The sequence below is a fragment of the Crinia signifera genome, chromosome 6 (genome assembly GCF_055691185.1).
Source record: "Crinia signifera chromosome 6, ASM5569118v1, whole genome shotgun sequence".
Lineage (NCBI taxonomy): Eukaryota > Metazoa > Chordata > Amphibia > Anura > Myobatrachidae > Crinia > Crinia signifera.
In genome coordinates, this window is record NC_139222.1 from 290866095 (window position 1) to 290888747 (window position 22653).

At 50.1% G+C, this 22653-nt stretch overlaps 1 protein-coding gene across 1 annotated transcript in view; it reads left to right on the forward strand.

Moving 5' to 3' along the window:
* LOC146009790 (pancreatic triacylglycerol lipase-like) overlaps positions 1 to 22653 on the forward strand; it is a 138206-nt gene that overhangs the window by 95992 nt on the left and 19561 nt on the right. Inside the window, exons 6-7 of the mRNA XM_083150250.1 lie at positions 13426 to 13560; positions 17693 to 17801. Coding sequence (XP_083006376.1) covers positions 13426 to 13560; positions 17693 to 17801 — 244 coding nt within the window. The remainder of the gene's footprint in view (positions 1 to 13425; positions 13561 to 17692; positions 17802 to 22653) is intronic.

Here is a 22653-nt window from a genome sequence, read left to right on the forward strand (position 1 = left end):
GATCGGATGAATCTCTGCGATGCTTCTGCGTGTAATGGTGTGTACACCCGGATCAGATGGATCTGTGCGGTGCTTCTGCGTGTAATGGTGTGTACACATGGATCAGATGGATCTGTGCGGGGCTTTTGTGTGTAATGGGGTGTAAACACGGATCGGATGAATCTCTGCGATGCTTCTGCATGTAATGGTGTGTACACCCGGATCAGATGGATCTGTGCGGTGCTTCTGCGTGTAATGGGGTGTACACACTGATCAGATGGTTCTGTGCGGTGCTTCTGCGTGTAATGGGGTGTACACACGGATCAGATGGATCTGTGCGATGCTTCTGTGTGTAATGGTGTGTACACACGGATCAGATGGATCTGTGCGATGCTTCTGTGTGTAATGGGGTGTACACCCGGATCAGATGAATCTGTGCGATGCTTCTGTGTGTAATGGGGTATACAGACGGATCAGATGAATCTGTGCGGTGCTTCTGCGTGTAATAGGGTATACAGACGGATCAGATGAATCTGTGCGGTGCTTCTGCATGTAATGGGGTGTGCACACGGATCAGATGGATCTGTGCGATGCTTCTGTGTGTAATGGGGTGTACACCCAGATCAGATGGATCTGTGCGATGCTTCTGCGTGTAATGGGGTGTACACACGGATCACATGGATCTGTGCGATGCTTCTGCGTGTAATGGGGTGTACACACGGATCGGATGCATCTCTGCGATGCTTCTGCGTGTAATGGTGTGTACACCCGGATCAGATGGATCTGTGCGATGCTTCTGTGTGTAATGGTGTGTACACATGGATCAGATGGATCTGTGCGGGGCTTTTGAGTGTAATGGGGTGTACACACGGATCGGATGAATCTCTGCGATGCTTCTGCGTGTAATGGTGTGTACACCCGGATCAGATGAATCTGTGCGATGCTTCTGCGTGTAATGGGGTATACAGACGAATCAGATGAATCTGTGCGGTGCTTCTGCGTGTAATGGGGTGTGCACACGGATCAGATGGATCTGTGCGATGCTTCTGTGTGTAATGGGGTGTACACCCAGATCAGATGGATCTGTGTGATGCTTCTGCGTGTAATGGGGTGTACACACGGATCACATGGATCTGTGCGATGCTTCTGCGTGTAATGGGGTGTACACACGGATCGCATGGATCTGTGCGATGCTTCTTTGTGTAATGGGGTGTACACACGGATCGGATGAATCTCTGCGATGCTTCTGCATGTAATGGTGTGTACACCCGGATCAGATGGATCTGTGCGGTGCTTCTGCGTGTAATGGTGTGTACACATGGATCAGATGGATCTGTGCGGGGCTTTTGTGTGTAATGGGGTGTACACACGGATCGGATGAATCTCTGCGATGCTTCTGCGTGTAATGGTGTGTACACCCGGATCAGATGGATCTGTGCGGTGCTTCTGCGTGTAATGGGGTGTACACATGGATCAGATGGTTCTGTGCGGTGCTTCTGCGTGTAATGGTGTGTACACACGGATCAGATGGATCTGTGTGGTGCTTCTGTGTGTAATGGTGTGTACACACGGATCAGATTAATCTGTGCGATGATTCTGTGTGTAATGGTGTGTACACACGGATCAGATGGATCTGTTTAATGCTTCTGTGTGTAATGGTGTGTACACACGGATCAGATGGATCTGTGCGATGCTTCTGCGTGTAATGGGGTATACAGACGGATCAGATGAATCTGTGCGGTGCTTCTGCGTGTAATGATGTGTACACCCAGATCAGATGAATCTGTGCGATGCTTCTGTGTGTAATGGTGTGTACACCCAGATCAGATGAATCTGTGCGATGCTTCTGCGTGTAATGGGGTATACAGACGGATCAGATGAATCTGTGCGGTGCTTCTGCGTGTAATGGGGTGTGCACACGGATCAGATGGATCTGTGCGATGCTTCTGTGTGTAATGGGGTGTACACACGGATCACATGGATCTGTGCGATGCTTCTGCGTGTAATGGGGTGTACACACGGATCGCATGGATCTGTGCGATGCTTCTGTGTGTAATGGGGTGTACACACGGATCGGATGAATCTCTGCGATGCTTCTGCGTGTAATGGTGTGTACACCCGGATCAGATGGATCTGTGCGGTGCTTCTGCGTGTAATGGTGTGTACACCCGGATCAGATGGATCTGTGCGATGCTTCTGCGTGTAATGCTGTGTACACACGGATCAGATGGTTCTGTGCGGTGCTTCTGCGTGTAATGCTGTGTACACACGGATCAGATGGTTCTGTGCGGTGCTTCTGCGTGTAATGGGGTGTACACACGGATAAGATGGATCTGTGCGATGCTTCTGTGTGTAATGGTGTGTACACACGGATCAGATGGATCTGTGCGATGCTTCTGTGTGTAATGGGGTGTACACCCGGATCAGATGAATCTGTGCGATGCTTCTGTGTGTAATGGGGTATACAGACGGATCAGATGAATCTGTGCGGTGCTTCTGCGTGTAATGGGGTATACAGACGGATCAGATGAATCTGTGCGGTGCTTCTGCATGTAATGGGGTGTGCACACGGATCAGATGGATCTGTGCGATGCTTCTGTGTGTAATGGGGTGTACACCCAGATCAGATGGATCTGTGCGATGCTTCTGCGTGTAATGGGGTGTACACACGGATCACATGGATCTGTGCGATGCTTCTGCGTGTAATGGGGTGTACACACGGATCGGATGAATCTCTGCGATGCTTCTGCGTGTAATGGTGTGTACACCCGGATCAGATGGATCTGTGCGATGCTTCTGTGTGTAATGGTGTGTACACATGGATCAGATGGATCTGTGCGGGGCTTTTGTGTGTAATGGGGTGTACACACGGATCGGATGAATCTCTGCGATGCTTCTGCGTGTAATGGTGTGTACACCCGGATCAGATGGATTTGTGCGGTGCTTCTGCGTGTAATGGGGTGTACACACGGATCAGATGGTTCTGTGCGGTGCTTCTGCGTGTAATGGGGTGTACACACGGATCAGATGGATCTGTGCGATGCTTCTGTGTGTAATGGTGTGTACACACGGATCAGATGGATCTGTGCGATGCTTCTGTGTGTAATGGGGTGTACACACGGATCAGATGAATCTGTGCGATGCTTCCGTGTGTAATAGTGTGTACACACGGATCAGATGGATCTGTGCGATGCTTCTGCGTGTATTGGGGTGTACACCCGGATCAGATGGATCTGTGCGATGCTTCTGTGTGTAATGGTGTGTACACCCAGCAGGGATGTAACTAACTATTTAGCGCTACCCCCGCCGCACATTTATTTGGCACCCCCCCCGCACACACCTAACCTGCCCCCCCTTCTTACCCGCTGTCTGCGTCTCGCCCGGCTCTCTGTCGGGACCTGCCTGACTGTCACGGTCCCGGCCAGCTCCTGCTGCTACAATGAAAACTGACTCTTAGAAAATGGCTGCCCCCATACTGCAGACAGAAAACTGTCTGCAGTATGGGGGCAGCCATTTTCTAATTGTCAGTTTTCATTGCAGCAGGAGCCGGCCGGGACCGTGACAGTCAGGCAGGTCCCGACAGAGAGCCAGGCGAGACGCAGACCGTGGGTAACTATAGCCCTGCAGCCCCCCGGCGGCGCCCCCAATTTCTCTGCACCCCCCCGCCACTGCGGGGGCTGCGGAGCTATAGTTATGCCACTGACACCCAGATCAAACAGATCTATGCGATGCTTCTGCGAGTAATGGGGTATACACTCGGATCAGATGAATCTGTGCGGTGCTTTTGCGTGTAATGGTGTGTACACCCAGATCAGATGGATCTGTGTGCTGTGCTTCTGCGTGTAATGGTGTGTACACACGGATCAGATGGATCTGTGCGATGCTTTTGCGTGTAATGGTGTGTACACACGGATCAGATAGATCTGTGCGATGCTTCTGTGTGTAATGGTGTGTGTGAGGGTACGAGTTCCTCAATCACTCAGACACCGAGCAGATGAAACCAGAAGAATGGTTTATTTTCCACAGCACGCACAAATAGACAATAAACAGTGGCAAAGGTAAATTGCAGAGTAGAAAGATATTCAGGTAGCAGGCCCAAACAGACAGTCCTTGTATAGTCACAGTCCCAGATCAGTTCCACAGGGCAAACTATCACTTATCCCACACCGCAGTGATAGCATATAAGTCCACACGATACCTAGACAGAGCATAACCTCTTAGTCCAGGACAGTCCATCAAATCCTCCTCCTGGCTTGTGTGCCAGTCATTTTAAAAACTTCCAATTTCCCACGCTTCTCCATACCATCAGTGGGCTTGCACTCAATCCCTATTGGTGGATTCAAGTCAGGTTTATCCCCCCTCCCAGGTACTGCTGCTGCCCATCTGCTTCTGCCCCCTGCTGGGGTCGGTTCCAGAAAGTCTGGAAGTGGCCAAGATATGCATAGCAGAGTCAACACAATATACAAAACACAGTCTGATTACATTATGTGGTGGTCACCCCCTGTGGACAACCTTCCTGTTGATAGTAGGGGAATTTGATCACCCCCTGTGGTGATTGTCCTTCAGCTATCCCCCTCATGTAAACAGCAGGAACAATAATCGGCTGATTACATTATGGGCTGATCACCCCCTGTGGTGGCCGGTTCCACAAAGTCTGCTAGAGCCCAGAGGTTTACAAAGAATTGTAAACCCCCCTGTGGAGATTGCCAATGGTACAATGCTTACATGAATAAAGTCCTGGGAAATACAGACATTACATTTGAGGTGGGATTATACAGCCTAATAATATATGATCTGGAACTACACACACATATAGGGGGTATATAGACATATATGGAGAACAAGAGGGTACCGACGGACTAAAATAGTACATTAATTACTACACCTAATAAAATATAGTAATTACAGATTTACAGTGAATCTGATAACCTCACATTCCTTCCCCTACTATTGTAGTCCCGGTACCCAGCTGTTCAGGAACCAATAACAACCTGGAATAGCGGGATGCAGAGCCGAGAATCTGGGGTTTGGATATACCACCTGAGTCCCACAGGGTGACATCATACCAAACCCATCTTGTAAAAGGCGGCTGGTTTGCAGAACCAGCAAGGGCATGATTACAGTCTAAGTCATACATTGGAACTAACAAGGGATGTAGCGATTCCTCTTCTTCGGATTCTGGGTACCCCCCCTCTGCAACATTGTAACCTACTAATACTTTTGCCTCGGGCACAATGGGGCAGGGACCACTTTCCACCTCCCCCTCTTGCCCAAGGACCAGGGGCCAAACAGCAGGCCAATATAGGGGCTCTGGCCCTGGCACTTCCACCACCCCGTCATGTCCTTCCTCCCCCAAACCCAAACTAGGGGCATGGCAAATTTCAGTCCAGCATTTGGTCTCAATGTCCAGGGCTGAGGAGGGACCCTCCATCACAAACAATTCCGCTGGTGGCTGCAGGACAGGCTGTGTCAGCTCTGTCCCCTTAAAAGCCAGATGCTCACCTGCAGCTACTTCTGCGCACAGCTCCTTCTCCGCGATAGCCTCCTTCCCCAGCTGAGTATGCTGGGCAGCCCGAAACACGACGTCATCTGTGACTGGTGGGCTGGTGGCCTGGATGTTGTCGGATACTCCTCTAACCACGGCGATCTCTTCTTGGACGCAGTCCTCATAGATCCCCTGGCAGCAGGATAATAGCTCTGCATCTCCCACCTCAGCAAAAGGGAAGCAGTAGTGCAGCTCCTCCCGGGGTGCCTTGCTCAGAGGCCTCACTTCCTTCACGTTGGGGATAACCTCCCCCTGCAGAGAACCCTGAGCAGCTTCCTCCCTAGGATGGGGGAGAAGCAATTGCAAACGGTGCCTTTCATCACGCCCCCTGCGACACTGATCTTGCCATGCTGGGGTATCCAGGAGCCCCCGATCAATCGCCTCTTCCTCTGCCACCACGAAGCACTCCTCCAGACACTGCAATTGTTCCCACACACTCAACTGTGCACCGAAATGGAGGATCCAAGCTCGATAATCAGCAAATGCATTTGTAGGATCTCCCTGATCGTGAAGGATCTGCTGAAGGATTTCCCCGCGAGTGCAGGATCGGATGGGTATACCTCGCAGCTGACCTTCTGCTATCAGCTCCTCCATACTCATTTCTTCAAGGGCAGTTAGGGGCCCCCCTGACAACGACCCTTCTCTTGCAGTAACACTTAATTCTGTGGCAGACCCCTCGGTTGTCTGCCCAGATTGCAGTAGCCCCCTTCTAGACCTTTCCTCTGGTTCTATCTGGGGCATCAATGTATTCTGGACTTGTCCTTCAGCCTCAGAATATTGTCCTCTTTGTAGCATCTGGGTAACTGTAGCAATCACTTCCTCTGTAAATTCTACAAACTCTGGCTCTCCCAGCAGATTCCAAGAAGTGGCCTCACCTTTACAGTGCAGAAATGCATCCCCCAGGTAACACAACTTGTCCTGTATGCTGGATACTCTCCACCCGCTGACCATCTGCTGAGCGTCTTCCCAGTACTTCCAGATATACTGCATTTTCCTGACAATAAATAACAGATCCGGCTTCCCAGCCTGCCGATACACTGAAGAACCTCCATCCCTGAGCTCCTCTGCTACAGGGGTCTTGAGGCATCGATTTTCTTTCCTTGGAAACATTTTCCCTTTCCACAGGAATGACACCTGCTCACTTGCTGAACATCACCTTATTGCATTTTCCGTTTCCTTACATATGGTCTGATCCTCTGTTCTCTGTGCTTTCTGTGCTCGACGGTTGGTGTCTGAATGATCCCACTGTCGCTGCCGCCAAATGTGAGGGTACGAGTTCCTCAATCACTCAGACACCGAGCAGATGAAACCAGAAGAATGGTTTATTTTCCACAGCACGCACAAATAGACAATAAACAGTGGCAAAGGTAAATTGCAGAGTAGAAAGATATTCAGGTAGCAGGCCCAAACAGACAGTCCTTGTATAGTCACAGTCCCAGATCAGTTCCACAGGGCAAACTATCACTTATCCCACACCGCAGTGATAGCATATAAGTCCACACGATACCTAGACAGAGCATAACCTCTTAGTCCAGGACAGTCCATCAAATCCTCCTCCTGGCTTGTGTGCCAGTCATTTTAAAAACTTCCAATTCCCACGCTTCTCCATACCATCAGTGGGCTTGCACTCAATCCCTATTGGTGGATTCAAGTCAGGTTTATCCCCCCTCCCAGGTACTGCTGCTGCCCATCTGCTTCTGCCCCCTGCTGGGGTCGGTTCCAGAAAGTCTGGAAGTGGCCAAGATATGCATAGCAGAGTCAACCCAAGATATAAAACACAGTCTGATTACATTATGTGGTGGTCACCCCCTGTGGACAACCCTCCTGTTGATAGTAGGGGAATTTGATCACCCCCTGTGGTGATTGTCCTTCAGCTATCCCCCTCATGTAAACAGCAGGAACAATAATCGGCTGATTACATTATGGGCTGATCACCCCCTGTGGTGGCCGGTTCCACAAAGTCTGCTAGAGCCCAGAGGTTTACAAAGAATTGTAAACCCCCCTGTGGAGATTGCCAATGGTACAATGCTTACATGAATAAAGTCCTGGGAAATACAGACATTACATTTGAGGTGGGATTATACAGCCTAATAATATATGATCTGGAACTACACACACATATAGGGGGTATATAGACATATATGGAGAACAAGAGGGTACCGACGGACTAAAATAGTACATTAATTACTACACCTAATAAAATATAGTAATTACAGATTTACAGTGAATCTGATAACCTCACAGTGTGTACACACGGATCAGATGGATCTGTGAGATGCTTCTGTGTGTAATGGTGTGTACACACGGATCAGATAGATCTGTGCGATGCTTCTGTGTGTAATGGTGTGTACACACGGATCAGATGGATCTGTGCGATACTTCTGCGTGTAATGGGGTGTACACCCGGATCAGATGGATCTGTGCGGTGCTTCTGCGAGTAATGGAGTATACACACGGATCAGATAGATCTGTGCGATGCTTCTGCGTGTAATGGGAATGGGATCATTCGTCAGACTGCATTTAGGTCTACAGTCATTAGGTCGACCCCACTAGGTCGACTGGCAGGAAGGTCGACCTGACTTAAGGTCGACATGGGCCAAGGTCGACATTACTTAAGGTCGAATTTGCATAAAGGTCGACATGAGGAAGGTCGACTGGTCATAAGGTCGACATGGGTTTTTCACTGTTTTTTTATCCGAATGTCGACACAGTCAACATGGAAACAGTTGGCAATGAGAATCGGACCCTCGCATCGCTCGCTTCGCTCGCAATGCTTCGGGCACGGTGCCTCGCTGCGCTCGGCACACTATTTTATTCTCCCACCACGCCCTAGTGGATGGAAGGGCATGAAATACCGCCTGTCGGCACATGTCGGCTCAAAAAACAGTGAAAAACCCATGTCGACCTTATGACCAGTCGGCCTTCCTCATGTCGACCTTTATGCAAATTCGACCTTAAGTCATGTCGACCTTGGCCCATGTCGACCTTAAGTCAGGTCGACCTTCCTGCCAGTCGACCTAGTGGGGTCGACCTAATGACTGTAGACCTAAGTTCATTCTAATAGATGACCGCATCTCGTGTAATGGTGTGTTCACACGGATCAGATGGATCTGTGCAATGCTTCTGCATGTAATGGTGTGTACACCCGGATCAGACGGATCTGTGCGATGCTTCTGCGTGTAATGGGGTATACACACGGATCAGATAGATCTGTGCGATGCTTCTGCCTGTAATGGTGTGTACACACGGATCAGATGGATCTGTGCGATGCTTCTGCGTGTAATGGTGTGTACACACGGATCAGATGGATCTGTTTAATGCTTCTGTGTGTAATGGGGTGTACACACGGATCAGATGGATCTGTTTAATGCTTCCGTGTGTAATGGGGTGTACACACGGATCAGATGGATCTGTGTGATGCTTCTGCGTGTAATGCTGTGTACACACGGATCAGATGGATCTGTGTGGTGCTTCTGTGTGTAATGGTGTGTACACACGGATCAGATTAATCTGTGCGATGATTCTGTGTGTAATGGTGTGTACACACGGATCAGATGGATCTGTTTAATGCTTCTGTGTGTAATTGTGTGTACACACGGATCAGATGGATCTGTGCGATGCTTCTGCGTGTAATGGGGTATACACACGGATCAGATGAATCTGTGCGATGCTTCTGTGTGTAATGGTGTGTACACACGGATCAGATGAATCTGTGCAATGCTTCTGTGTGTAATGGTGTGTACACACGGATCAGATGAATCTGTGCGATGCTTCTGTGTGTAATGGTGTGTACACACGGATCAGATGGATCTGTGCGATGCTTCTGTGTGTAATGGGTTGTACACCCGGACAGATGGATCTGTGCGATGCTTCTGTGTGTAATGGTGTGTACACCCGGATCAGATGGATCTGTTTAATGCTTCTGCGTGTAATGGTGTGTACACACGGATCAGATGGATCTGTGCGATGCTTCTGCGTGTAATGGGGTATACACACGGATCAGATGAATCTGTGCGATGCTTCTGTGTGTAATGGTGTGTACACACGGATCAGATAAGTCTGTGCGATGCTTCTGTGTGTAATGGTGTGTACACACGGATCAGATGGATCTGTGCGATGCTTCTGTGTGTAATGGTGTGTACACACGGTCAGATGGATCTGTGCGATGCTTCTGTGTGTAATGGTGTGTACACCCGGACAGACGGATCTGTGCGATGCTTCAGAGTGTAATGGTGTGTACACACGGATCAGATGGATCTGTGCGATGCTTCTGTGTGTAATGGTGTGTACACACGGATCAGATGGTTTTGTGCGATGCTTCTGTGTGTAATGGTGTGAACACACGGATCAGACGGATCTGTGCGATGCTTCAGAGTGTAATGGTGTGTACACCCGGATCAGATGGCTCTGTGCGATGCTTCTGCGTGTAATGGTGTGTACACCCGGATCAGACGGATCTGTGCGATGCTTCTGCGTGTAATGGTGTGTACACCCGGATCAGATGGATCTGTGCGATGCTTCTGCGTGTAATGGTGTGTACACCCGGATCAGATGGATCTGTGCGGTGCTTCTGCGTGTAATGGTGTGTACACACGGATCAGATGGATCTGTGCGCTGCTTCTGCGTGTATTGGTGTGTACACCCGGATCAGACGGATCGGTGCGATGCTTCAGAGTGTAATGGTGTGTACACCCGGATCAGATGGATCTGTGCAATGCTTCAGAGTGTAATGGTGTGTACACCCGGCTCAAATGGATCTGTGCAATGCTTCTGCGTGTAATGGTGTGTAAACACGGATCAGACGGATCTGTGCGATGCTTCTGCGTGTAATGGGGTGTACACCCGGTTCAGATGGATCTGTGCGATGCTTCTGTGTGTAATGGTGTGTACACATGGATCAGATGGATCTGTGCGGTGCTTCTGTGTGTAATGGGGTGTACACACGGATCAGATAGATCTGTGCGATGCTTCTGCGTGTAATGGGAATGGGATCATTCGTCAGACTGCATTTAGGTCTACAGTCATTAGGTCGACCCCACTAGGTCGACTGGCAGGAAGGTCGACCTGACTTAAGGTCGACATGGGCCAAGGTCGACATTACTTAAGGTCGAATTTGCATAAAGGTCGACATGAGGAAGGTCGACTGGTCATAAGGTCGACATGGGTTTTTCACTGTTTTTTTATCCGAATGTCGACACAGTCGACATGGACACAGTTGGCAATGAGAATCGGACCCTCGCATCGCTCGCTTCGCTCGCAATGCTTCGGGCACGGTGCCTCGCTGCGCTCGGCACACTATTTTATTCTCCCACCACGCCCTAGTGGATGGAAGGGCATGAAATACCGCCTGTCGGCACATGTCGGCTCAAAAAACAGTGAAAAACCCATGTCGACCTTATGACCAGTCGGCCTTCCTCATGTCGACCTTTATGCAAATTCGACCTTAAGTCATGTCGACCTTGGCCCATGTCGACCTTAAGTCAGGTCGACCTTCCTGCCAGTCGACCTAGTGGGGTCGACCTAATGACTGTAGACCTAAGTTCATTCTAATAGATGACCGCATCCCGTGTAATGGTGTGTACACACGGATCAGATGGATCTGTGCGATGCTTCTGCATGTAATGGTGTGTACACCCGGATCAGACGGATCTGTGCGATGCTTCTGCATGTAATGGGGTATACACACGGATCAGATAGATCTGTGCGATGCTTCTGCCTGTAATGGTGTGTACACACGGATCAGATGGATCTGTTTAATGCTTCTGTGTGTAATGGTGTGTACACACGGACCAGATGGATCTGTGCGATGCTTCTGCGTGTAATGGGGTATACACACGGATCAGATGAATCTGTGCGATGCTTCTGTGTGTAATGGTGTGTACACACGGATCAGATGAATCTGTGCAATGCTTCTGTGTGTAATGGTGTGTACACACGGATCAGATGAATCTGTGCGATGCTTCTGTGTGTAATGGTGTGTACACACGGATCAGATGGATCTGTGCGATGCTTCTGTGTGTAATGGTGTGTACACCCGGACAGATGGATCTGTGCGATGCTTCAGAGTGTAATGGTGTGTACACCCGGATCAGATGGATCTGTGCAATGCTTCTGTGTGTAATGGTGTGTAAACACGGATCAGATGGATCTGTGCGATGCTTCTGCGTGTAATGGGGTGTACACACGGATCAGATGGATCTGTGCGATGCTTCTGTGTGTAATGGTGTGTACACATGGATCAGATGGATCTGTGCGGTGCTTCTGTGTGTAATGGGGTGTACACACGGATCAGATGGATCTGTACGATGCTTCTGTGTGGAATGGGGTGTACACACGGATCAGATGGATCTGTGCAATGCTTCTGCGTGTAATGGGGTGTACACACGGATCAGATGGATCTGTGCAATGCTTCTGCGTGTAATGGGGTGTACACACGGATCAGATGGATCTGTGCGATGCTTCTGCGTGTAATGGTGTGTACACACGGATCAGATGGATCTGTGCGCTGCTTCTGTGTGTATTGGTGTGTACACCCGGATCAGACGGATCTGTGCGATGCTTCTGCGTGTAATGGTGTGTACACACGGATCAGATGGATCTGTGCAATGCTTCTGTGTGTAATGGTGTGTACACACGGATCAGATGGATCTGTGCGGTGCTTCTGTGTGTAATGGGGTATACACACGGATCAGATAGTTCTGTGAGATGCTTCTGTGTGTAATGGTGTGTACACACGGATCAGATAGATCTGTGCGATGCTTCTGTGTGTAATGGTGTGTACACACGGATCAGATGGATCTGTGCGTTGTTCTGCGTGTAATGGTGTGTACACCCGGATCAGATGGATCTGTGCGGTGCTTCTGCGTGTAATGGGGTGTACACCCGGATCAGATGGATCTGTGCGGTGCTTCTGCGTGTAATGGTGTGTACACACGGATCAGATGAATCTGTGCGATGCTTCCGCATGTAATGGGGTGTACACACGGATCAGATAGATCTGTGCGATGCTTCTGTGTGTAAAACTTAAAGAAAGTGTCATTTTTAAAAGAAAACCTGCGTGGGGTCTCCCCTCCTCAACATAACCAGCCCCCGACTGTTTGACCCGATGCTGGTTCAAATAATGCAGATTAGGTATAGGCTGCCCCTCAGGGGCGCTTTAAGAGGTGGAGGCCCGTGTGCAGCCTCCTCTGGGCCCCTGCTTTCTCTCAGCTGCCGCAGCAGCACCATGCTGCCCAGCACAACAGAGTCTGAATCATAGAACTCCGGAGGGTAGGAATTAAAAAATGGGTGCAGTATGTGCGATGTGGGCCCCCCTGGGACTCAGGGGCCTGTGTACTCAGCGCACATTGCACCCATTATACAGTATATTCTCCAAGCTCTTGGACCAGTGCTGGTTCACAAATACGGGGGGGGGGGGGATATACTAATTGAAGAGTATCTGTGGGAACCTTGCAGTTTGTTGTACAAGGTCCATTAGGCCAAGCTTGTGGTTTGGGCTTGTGGTCTTCCACAAACTGCAGGGTTCCAACAGATACTCTGCTATGGGGATTTCCCCCCTGTAGAAGCATAGGGGCTCTGCTTAAGTGACAGCTCAGGGGAGGTCAGCCAATCAATGGAGCGCTACTATGAGGCACTACCTGATTGGCCAATGGATCTCCAAGTGACAGATGTAGCATTGAGGCCCTCCCATTGCATAGAAGAGAATCCACGTGTACAAATGGATTCTTTTTATTTCGTTGACTTTGGGATTGTGTTTATTTAATGCCGGGGACGCCTACATGGACTGAAGAGGACGCGATCTATGCTGGATTAGGCGAGTATTCTTTTTGAAAAATTTTTAGATGATTTTGTAATATGTGACCAACAAAGCTCTGAGGAAATATTCGTTCTGTCTATTGCAGGTATTTTTACAGCGGTACGACATAAATTGTATCTGCGTGGACTATAGCAGGGGAGCCGGTGGTCTCTATTTCCAGGCAGTCAGCAATGTCCAAGTGGTTGGGGAAGAGATCACATATTTTATTAACACTACGATGGTATGTATGCAGGAGAAGCACTTGTGTTGTGTTCTGGACATAAGGAATCACATATGCACATAAGACATAATACAAAGAGTGGTGCTGTGAGGCAGCCGCAGTAATGTAGTAACTACTACACTGAGGTCATGGGTCCAAATTGCTAAAAATAAACTGTAGTGCATACAGTATGTAAGTGGTGTCAAACTCACGGCCCTCCAGCTGTTGTGGAACTACATGTCCCAGCATGCCCTGTAACAGATTTGATATAATGGCTTGCTAAAACCATGGCATGCTGGAATGTGTAGTTCCACAACAGCTGTAGGCCATGAGTTTAACACCACTGCATTATGTGAACATGGGCAGATGAGATGGACCAAGTGGTTCTTCTCTGCCCCTATCTCACAACACGCCCTTTACAGCGCTGCAGGTATACCTGTGAGATGGTGAATCTGGTGGAGACGCTTGACCACCGGAGGAAGGATTTCTGCTGCCATTGTATAGAACTAAATGAATGAATAATTAAATGTCTATAGAGACAGGTCCGACGCCAAACGTCCCTCTGTCTGGTTTTGGTTGGTTATTTGGGATTAATGGTGATGAATGGCTGACGGACTGTGTGTCTGTAGAGGTATTTGGAGGACAGAACCTGCTGTGCATTGAATTGGGGCCTTTTCATGCTGAATCTCCCCCTCCCTTGTTGCTATTTTGGTGTCTATGCCGGGTGCCCCTGTTTTGGTGGGTAAGGTTGGCATATCGGTGGCGCAAAGGTGCAGCAGTTGGCTGTACTCTCCTTCACAGATAACATCCTACTGTGGGCTGTGCCATCACCCTTCCTGGGGACACATGTGGTGTAGGAGAAGGTGGGGTTGTCACCTGGGGGTGACCTGCTGCCCCCTCTCCCCTGATGCCACAAGTCATCACCAGACATCAGGGGTTTATCCTACTGTAGTCTCTGGCTGAAGTGTTAAAGTCGTATGAAGGTGTAACACCAAGTATGGCCGCCAGGGTGACTGTATGAGGCCACACGTCATCACCAGACATCAGGGGGTTTATCCTTCTGTAGTGTCTGGCTGAGGTGCTAAAGTCGTATGAAGGTGTAACACAAGTATGGCATCCGGGGTGACTGTATGAGGCCACACGTCATCACCAGACATCAGGGGGTTTATCCTTCTGTAGTGTCTGGCTGAGGTGCTAAAGTCGTATGAAGGTGTAACACAAGTATGGCCTCTGGGGTGACTGTATGAGGCCACACGTCATCACCAGACATCAGGGGGTTTATCCTACTGTAGTGTCTGGCTGAGGTGCTAAAGTTGTATGAAGGTGTAACACAAGTATGGCCGCCAGGGTGACTGTATGAGGCCACACATCATCACCAGACATCAGGGGGTTAACCTACTGTAGTGCCTGGCTGACGTGATAAAGTCGTATGAAGGTGTAACACCAAGTATGGCCGCCAGGGTGACTGTATGAGGCCACACGTCATCACCAGACATCAGGGGGTTATCCTTCTGTAGTCTCTGGCTGACGTAATAAAGTCGTATGAAGGTGTAACACAGTATGGCCGCCAGGGTGACTGTATGAGGCCACACGTCATCACCAGACATCAGGGGGATTATCCTTCTGTAGTGTCTGGCTAACGTGTTAAAGTCATATGAAGGTGTAACACAAGTATGGCCTCCGGGGTGACTGTATGAGGCCACACGTCATCACCAGACATCAGGGGGTTTATCCTTCTGTAGTGTCTGGCTGAGGTGCTAAAGTCGTATGAAGGTGTAACACAAGTATGGCCTCCGGGGTGACTGTATGAGGCCACACGTCATCACCAGACATCAGGGGGTTTATCCTTCTGTAGTGTCTGGCTGAGGTGCTAAAGTCATATGAAGGTGTAACACAAGTATGGCCTCCGGGGTGACTGTATGAGGCCACACATCATCACCAGACATCAGGGGGTTATCCTACTGTAGTGTCTGGCTGACGTGATAAAGTCGTATGAAGGTGTAACACAAGTATGGCCTCCGGGGTGACTGTATAAGGCCACACGTCACCACCAGACATCAGGGGTTATCCTACTGTAGTGCCTGGCTGACGTGTTAAAGTCGGATGAAGGTGTAACACAAGTATGGCCTCCGGGGTGACTGTATGAGGCCACACGTCATCACCAGACATCAGGGGTTCTCCTTCTGTAGTCTCTAGCTGACGTGTTAAAGTCGTATGAAGGTGTAACACAAGTATGGCCACCAGGGTGACTGTATGAGGCCACACGTCAGCACCAGACATCAGAGGTTATCCTTCTGTAGTCTCTAGCTGATGTGTTAAAGTCGTATGAAGGTGTAACACCAAGTATGGCCGCCAGGGTGACTGTATGAGGCCACACGTCATCACCAGACATCAGGGGGTTTATCCTTCTGTAGTCTCTGGCTGACGTGATAAAGTTGTATGAAGGTGTAACACAAGTATGGCCTCCGGGGTGACTGTATGAGGCCACACGTCATCACCAGACATCAGGGGGTTTATCCTTCTGTAGTCTCTAGCTGATGTGTTAAAGTCGTATGAAGGTGTAACACAAGTATGGCCTCCGGGGTGACTGTATAAGGCCACACGTCACCACCAGACATCAGGGGTTATCCTTCTGTAGTGTCTGGCTGACGTGTTAAAGTCGTATGAAGGTGTAACACAAGAATGGCTGCCAGGGTGACTGTATGAGGCCACACGTCATCACCAGACATCAGGGGGTTATCCTTCTGTAGTCTCTGGCTGACGTAATAAAGTCGTATGAAGGTGTAACACAGTATGGCCGCCAGGGTGACTGTATGAGGCCACACGTCATCACCAGACATCAGGGGGTTATCCTTCTGTAGTCTCTGGCTGACGTAATAAAGTCGTATGAAGGTGTAACACAGTATGGCCGCCAGGGTGACTGTATGAGGCCACACGTCATCACCAGACATCAGGGGGATTATCCTTCTGTAGTGTCTGGCTAACGTGTTAAAGTCATATGAAGGTGTAACACAAGTATGGCCTCCGGGGTGACTGTATGAGGCCACACGTCATCACCAGACATCAGGGGGTTTATCCTTCTGTAGTGTCTGGCTGAGGTGCTAAAGTCGTATGAAGGTGTAACACAAGTATGGCCTCCGGGGTGACTGTATGAGGCCACACGTCATCACCAGACATCAGGGGTTCTCCTTCTGTAGTCTCTAGCTGACGTGTTAAAGTCGTATGAAGGTGTAACACAAGTATGGCCACCAGGGTGACTGTATGAGGCCACACGTCAGCACCAGACATCAGAGGTTATCCTTCTGTAGTCTCTAGCTGATGTGTTAAAGTCGTATGAAGGTGTAACACCAAGTATGGCCGCCAGGGTGACTGTATGAGGCCACACGTCATCACCAGACATCAGGGGGTTTATCCTTCTGTAGTCTCTGGCTGACGTGATAAAGTTGTATGAAGGTGTAACACAAGTATGGCCTCCGGGGTGACTGTATGAGGCCACACGTCATCACCAGACATCAGGGGGTTTATCCTTCTGTAGTCTCTAGCTGATGTGTTAAAGTCGTATGAAGGTGTAACACAAGTATGGCCTCCGGGGTGACTGTATAAGGCCACACGTCACCACCAGACATCAGGGGTTATCCTTCTGTAGTGTCTGGCTGACGTGTTAAAGTCGTATGAAGGTGTAACACAAGAATGGCTACCAGGGTGACTGTATGAGGCCACACGTCATCACCAGACATCAGGGGGTTTATCCTTCTGTAGTGTCTGGCTGAGGTGCTAAAGTTGTATGAAGGTGTAACACAAGTATGGCCTCCGGGGTGACTGTATGAGGCCACACGTCATCACCAGACATCAGGGGGTTTATCTTTCTGTAGTGTCTGGCTGACGTGATAAAGTCGTATGAAGGTGTAACACCAAGTATGGCTGTCAGGGTGACTGTATGAGGCCACACGTCATCACCAGACATCAGGGGGTTTATCCTACTGTAGTCTCTGGCTGAAGTGTTAAAGTCGTATGAAGGTGTAACACAAGTATGGCCGCCAGGGTGACTGTATGGGGCCACACGTCATCACCAGACATCATTGGGTTATCCTTCTGTAGTCTCTGGCTGACGTGAACCACTGACCATCCGCATTGTAATGTTCTATCTCTCCAGACTCACTTTAACTGCTCCCTGGACAATGTACTGATCATCGGGCACAGTCTTGGGGCTCAAGTAGCCGGCGAAGCTGGAAAGAGACGGCCAGGGATCGCCCAGATTATCGGTAGGTTTTATTGGCGAATCACTTTTAGATTTCTGCCTTGGTTTACGTTAGGTGACAGAATATGCAACAACATAAAATCGTCCTCGGCAAAGGCAGTGACATTGGGCCTCATTCAGACGACCTGCTAAAGTTGTGAGCCCTGCGATCAGATACACACTGCCCTGCCAGAGATAAAGCCTGCCCTGTGTAAGCCTGCGTATTGCTTAGCATGGTTATTAGCAGTAATTTCATTCATAGCTGCTCCCCATGTAATGATTCCCCAGTGTGTGCGTAGCCCAGGACTTACTCAGCGGCTGTGATAGAATCAGGCTGATCAGGGGGCGGAGCTGACATCACATGACTTCCCCTCATACACCTGGCCATGCCTGTGTATTACCTGACACTCCCAGATAACAGCCGCTCACCATGTAATGATTCCCCAATGTGTGCAGTGTGTGTGTAGCCCAGGACTTACTCAGCGGCTGTGATAGAATCAGGCTGATCGGGGGCGGTGCTGACATCACATGACTTCCCCTCATACACCTGGCCACGCCTGCGTATTACCTGACACTCCCAGATAACAGCCGCTCACCATGTAATGATTCCCCAATGTGTGCAGTGTGTGTGTAGCCCAGGACTTACTCAGCGGCTGTGATAGAATCAGGCTGATCGGGGGCGGTGCTGACATCACATGACTTCCCCTCATACACCTGGCCACGCCTGCGTATTACCTGACACTCCCAGATAACAGCCGCTCACCATGTAATGATTCCCCAGTGTGTGCAGTGTGTGCGTAGCCCAGGACTTACTCAGCGGCTGTGATAGAATCAGGCTGATCGGGGGTGGAGCTGATGTCACATGACTTCCCCACATACACCTGGCCACGCCTGCGTATTACCTGACACTCCCAGATAACAGCCGCTCACCATGTAATGATTCCCCAGTGTGTGCAGTGTGTGCGTAGCCCAGGACTTACTCAGCGGCTGTGATAGAATCAGGCTGATCGGGGGCGGAGCTGATGTCACATGACTTCCCCTCACACACCTGGCCACGCCTGCGTATTACCTGACACTCCCAGTTACAGCCGCTCACCATGTAATGATTCCCCAGTGTGTGCAGTCTGTGTGTAGCCCAGGACTTACTCAGCGGCTGTGATAGAATCAGGCTGATCGGGGGCGGATCTGACATCACATGACTTCCCCTCATACACCTGGACACGCCTGCGTATTCCCTGACACTCCCAGATAACAGTCGCTCACCATGTAATGATTCCCCAGTGTGTGCAGTGTGTGTGTAGCCAGGGACTTACTCAGCGGCTGTGATAGAATCAGGCTGATCGGAGGCTGAGCTGATGTCACATGACTTCCCCTCACACACCTGGCCACACCTGCGTATTCCCTGACACTCCCAGATAACAGCCGCTCTCCATGTAATGATTCCCCAGTGTGTGCGTAGCCCAGGACTTACTCAGCGGCTGTGATAGAATCAGGCTGATCGGGGGCGGAGCTGATGTCACATGACTTCCCCTCACACACCTGGCCACGCCTCCGTATTACCTGACACTCCCAGATAACAGCCGCTCACCATGTAATGATTCCCCGGTGTGTGCAGTGTGCGCGTAGCCCAGGACTCACTCAGCGGCTGTGATAGAATCAGGCTGATCGGGGGCGGAGCTGACATCACATGACTTCCCCTCATACACCTGGTTACACCTGCGTATTACCTGACACTCCCAGATAACAGCCGCTCACCATGTGATGATTCCCCAGTGTGTGCAGTCTGTGTGTAGCCCAGGACTTACTCAGCGGCTGTGATAGAATCAGGCTGATCGGGGGCGGAGCCGACATCACATGACTTCCCCTCACACACCTGGCCACACCTGCGTATTACCTGACACTCCCAGATAACAGCCGCTCACCATGTGATGATTCCCCAGTGTGTGCAGTGTGTGCGTAGCCCAGGACTTACTTAGCGGCTGTGATAGTATCAGGGTGATCGGGGCGGAGCTAATGTCACATGACTTCCCCTTACACACCTGGCTATGCCTGTGTATTACCTGACACTCCCAGATAACAGCCGCTCACCATGTAATGATTCCCCAGTCTGTGCGTAGCCCAGGACTTACTCAGCGGCTGTGATAGAATCAGGCTGATCGGGGGCGGAGCCGACATCACATGACTTCCCCTCATACACCTGGCCACGCCTGTATTATCCCTGACACTCCCAGATAACAGCCGCTCACTATGTAATGATTCCCCAGTGTGTGCGTAGCCCAGGACTTACTTAGCGGCTGTGATAGAATCAGGCTGATCGGGGCGGAGCTAATGTCACATGACTTCCCCTTACACACCTGGCTATGCCTGTGTATTACCTGACACTCCCAGATAACAGCCGCTCACCATGTAATGATCCCCAGTGTGTGTGTAGCCCAGGACTCACTCAGCGGCTGTGATAGAATCAGGCTGATCGGGGGTGGAGCTGACATCACATGACTTCCCCTCATACACCTGGCCACGCCTGCGTATTACCTGACACTCCCAGATAACAGCCGCTCACCATGTAATGATTCCCCAGTGTGTGCAGTCTGTGCGTAGCCCAGGACTTACTCAGCGGCTGTGATAGAATCAGGCTGATCGGGTGCGGAGCTGACGTCACATGACTTCCCCTCATACACCTGGCCACGCCTGCGTATTACCTGACACTCCCAGATAACAGCCGCTCACCATGTAATGATTCCCCAGTGTGTGCAGTGTGTGCGTAGCCCATGACTTACTCAGCGGCTGTGATAGCATCAGGCTGATCGGGGGCGGAGCTAACATCACCTAAGTTCCCCTCACACCCCTAGCCACACCTGCGTATTCCCTGACACATATTAGGGTAGGGGGATTGATATAGGGGTATGGGGTTAGGTATAGGGATAGAGGTTAGGTATAGGAGTAGGGGGTTAGAGATAGGAATAGAGGTTTGTTATCTGGGTAGGGGGTTAGGTATAGGTGTAGGGGTTTGGTACAGGGGTAGGGAGTTAGGTATAGGGGTAGGAGGTTAGATATAGGGGTAGGGGGTTAGGTATAGGGGTAGGGGTTAGATATAGGGGTTGGGGGTTAGGTATAGGGGTAGGGGGATAGGTATAGGGGTAGGGGGTTAGGTATAGGGGTAGGGGGTTAGGTATACGGGTAGTGGGTTAGATATAGGGGTAGGAGTTAAATATAGGGGTAGGGGGTTAGATATCGGGGTAGACGTTAGATATAGGGGTAGGGGGTTAGATATAGGGATAGGGGTTTGGTGTAGGCGTAGGGGTTAGATATAGGGGTAAGGGGTTAGGTTTAGGGGTAGGGGCTTGTATATAGGGGTAGGGGTTAGGTATAGGGGTAAGAGTCAGGTATAGTGCTAGGGGTCAGGTTTATGGGTAGGGGGTTAGATATAGGGGTAGGGGTTAGATATAGGGGTAGGGGGTTAGGTATCAGGGTAGGGGTTAGGTATAGGGGTAGGAGGTTAGATATAGGGGTAAGGGTTGGGTATAGGGATAGGGGGTTGGGTATAGGGCTAGGGGGTTAGGTATAGGGCTAGGGGGTTAGGTATAGGGCTAGGGGGTTAGATATAGGGCTAGGGGTTAGGTATACGGGTAGGAGGTTAAATATAGGGGTAGGGGGTCAGATATAGGGGGTCAGATATAGGGGTAGGGGTTAGATATAGTGGTATGGGGTTGGATATAGGGGTAGGGGGTTAGGTATAGGGGTAGCGGTTAGGTATAGGGTTAGGGGGTTAGGTATAGGGGTAGGAGGTTAGGTATAGGGCTAGGGCGTTAGGTATAGTGGTAGGGGTTAGATATCGGGGTAGGGGGTTAGGTAAAGGGGTAGGAGGTCAGTTATAGGGGTAGGGGGTTATGTATAGGGGTAGGGGGTTAGATATAGGGGTAGGAGTTTAGGTATAGGGGTAGGGCGTTAGGTATAGGGGTAGGGGTTAGATATAGGGGTAGAGGGTTAGGTATAGGGGTATGGGGTTAGATATAGCGATAGGGGTTAGGTATAGGGGTAGGATTTAGATATAGGGGTAGGGGTTAGATATAGGGATAGAGGGTTAGATATAGGGCTAGGGGGTTAGATATAGGGGTAGGGGGTTAGATAGAGGGGTAGGGGGTTAGATAGAGGGGTAGGGGGTTAGATATGAGGGTAGGGGTAAGGTGTTGAGGTAGGGGGTTAGATATAGGGATAGAGGGTTAGATATAGGGTAGGGGTTAGTTATAGAAGTAGGAGGTTAGATATAGGGTTAGGGGGTTAGATATAGGGGTAGGGGGTTAGATATAAGGGTAGGGGTTGGGTATAGGGGTAGGGGGTTAGATATAGGGGTAGGGGGTTAGATATAGGGATAGAGGGTTAGATATAGGGGTAGGGTTTAGATATAGGTGTATGGGGTTAGGTATAGGGATAGAGGGTTAGATATAGGGGTAGGGGTTAGATATAGAGGTAGGGGGTTAGGTATAGGGATAGAGGGTTAGATATAGAGGTAGTGGGTTAGGTATAGGGGTAGCGGGTTAGGTATAGGGGTAGGGGGTTAGATATAGGGATAGAGGGTTAGATATAGGGGTAGGGGTTAGATATAGGGGTAGTGGGTTAGTATAGGGATAGAGGGTTAGATATAGGGATAGAGGGTTAGATATAGAGGTAAGGTATAGGGCTAGGGGGTTAGGAGTAGGGGTAGGGTGTTAGGTATAGGGGTAGGGGGTTAGGTATAGGGGTAGGGGTTAGGAATAGGGGAAGGGTGTTAGGTATAGGAGTAGGGGGTTATGTATAGAGGCAGGGGGTTTGGGATAGGGGTAGGGGTTAGATATAGGGGTTGGGGGGTTAGGTATAGGGGTAGCGGGTTAGGTATAGGA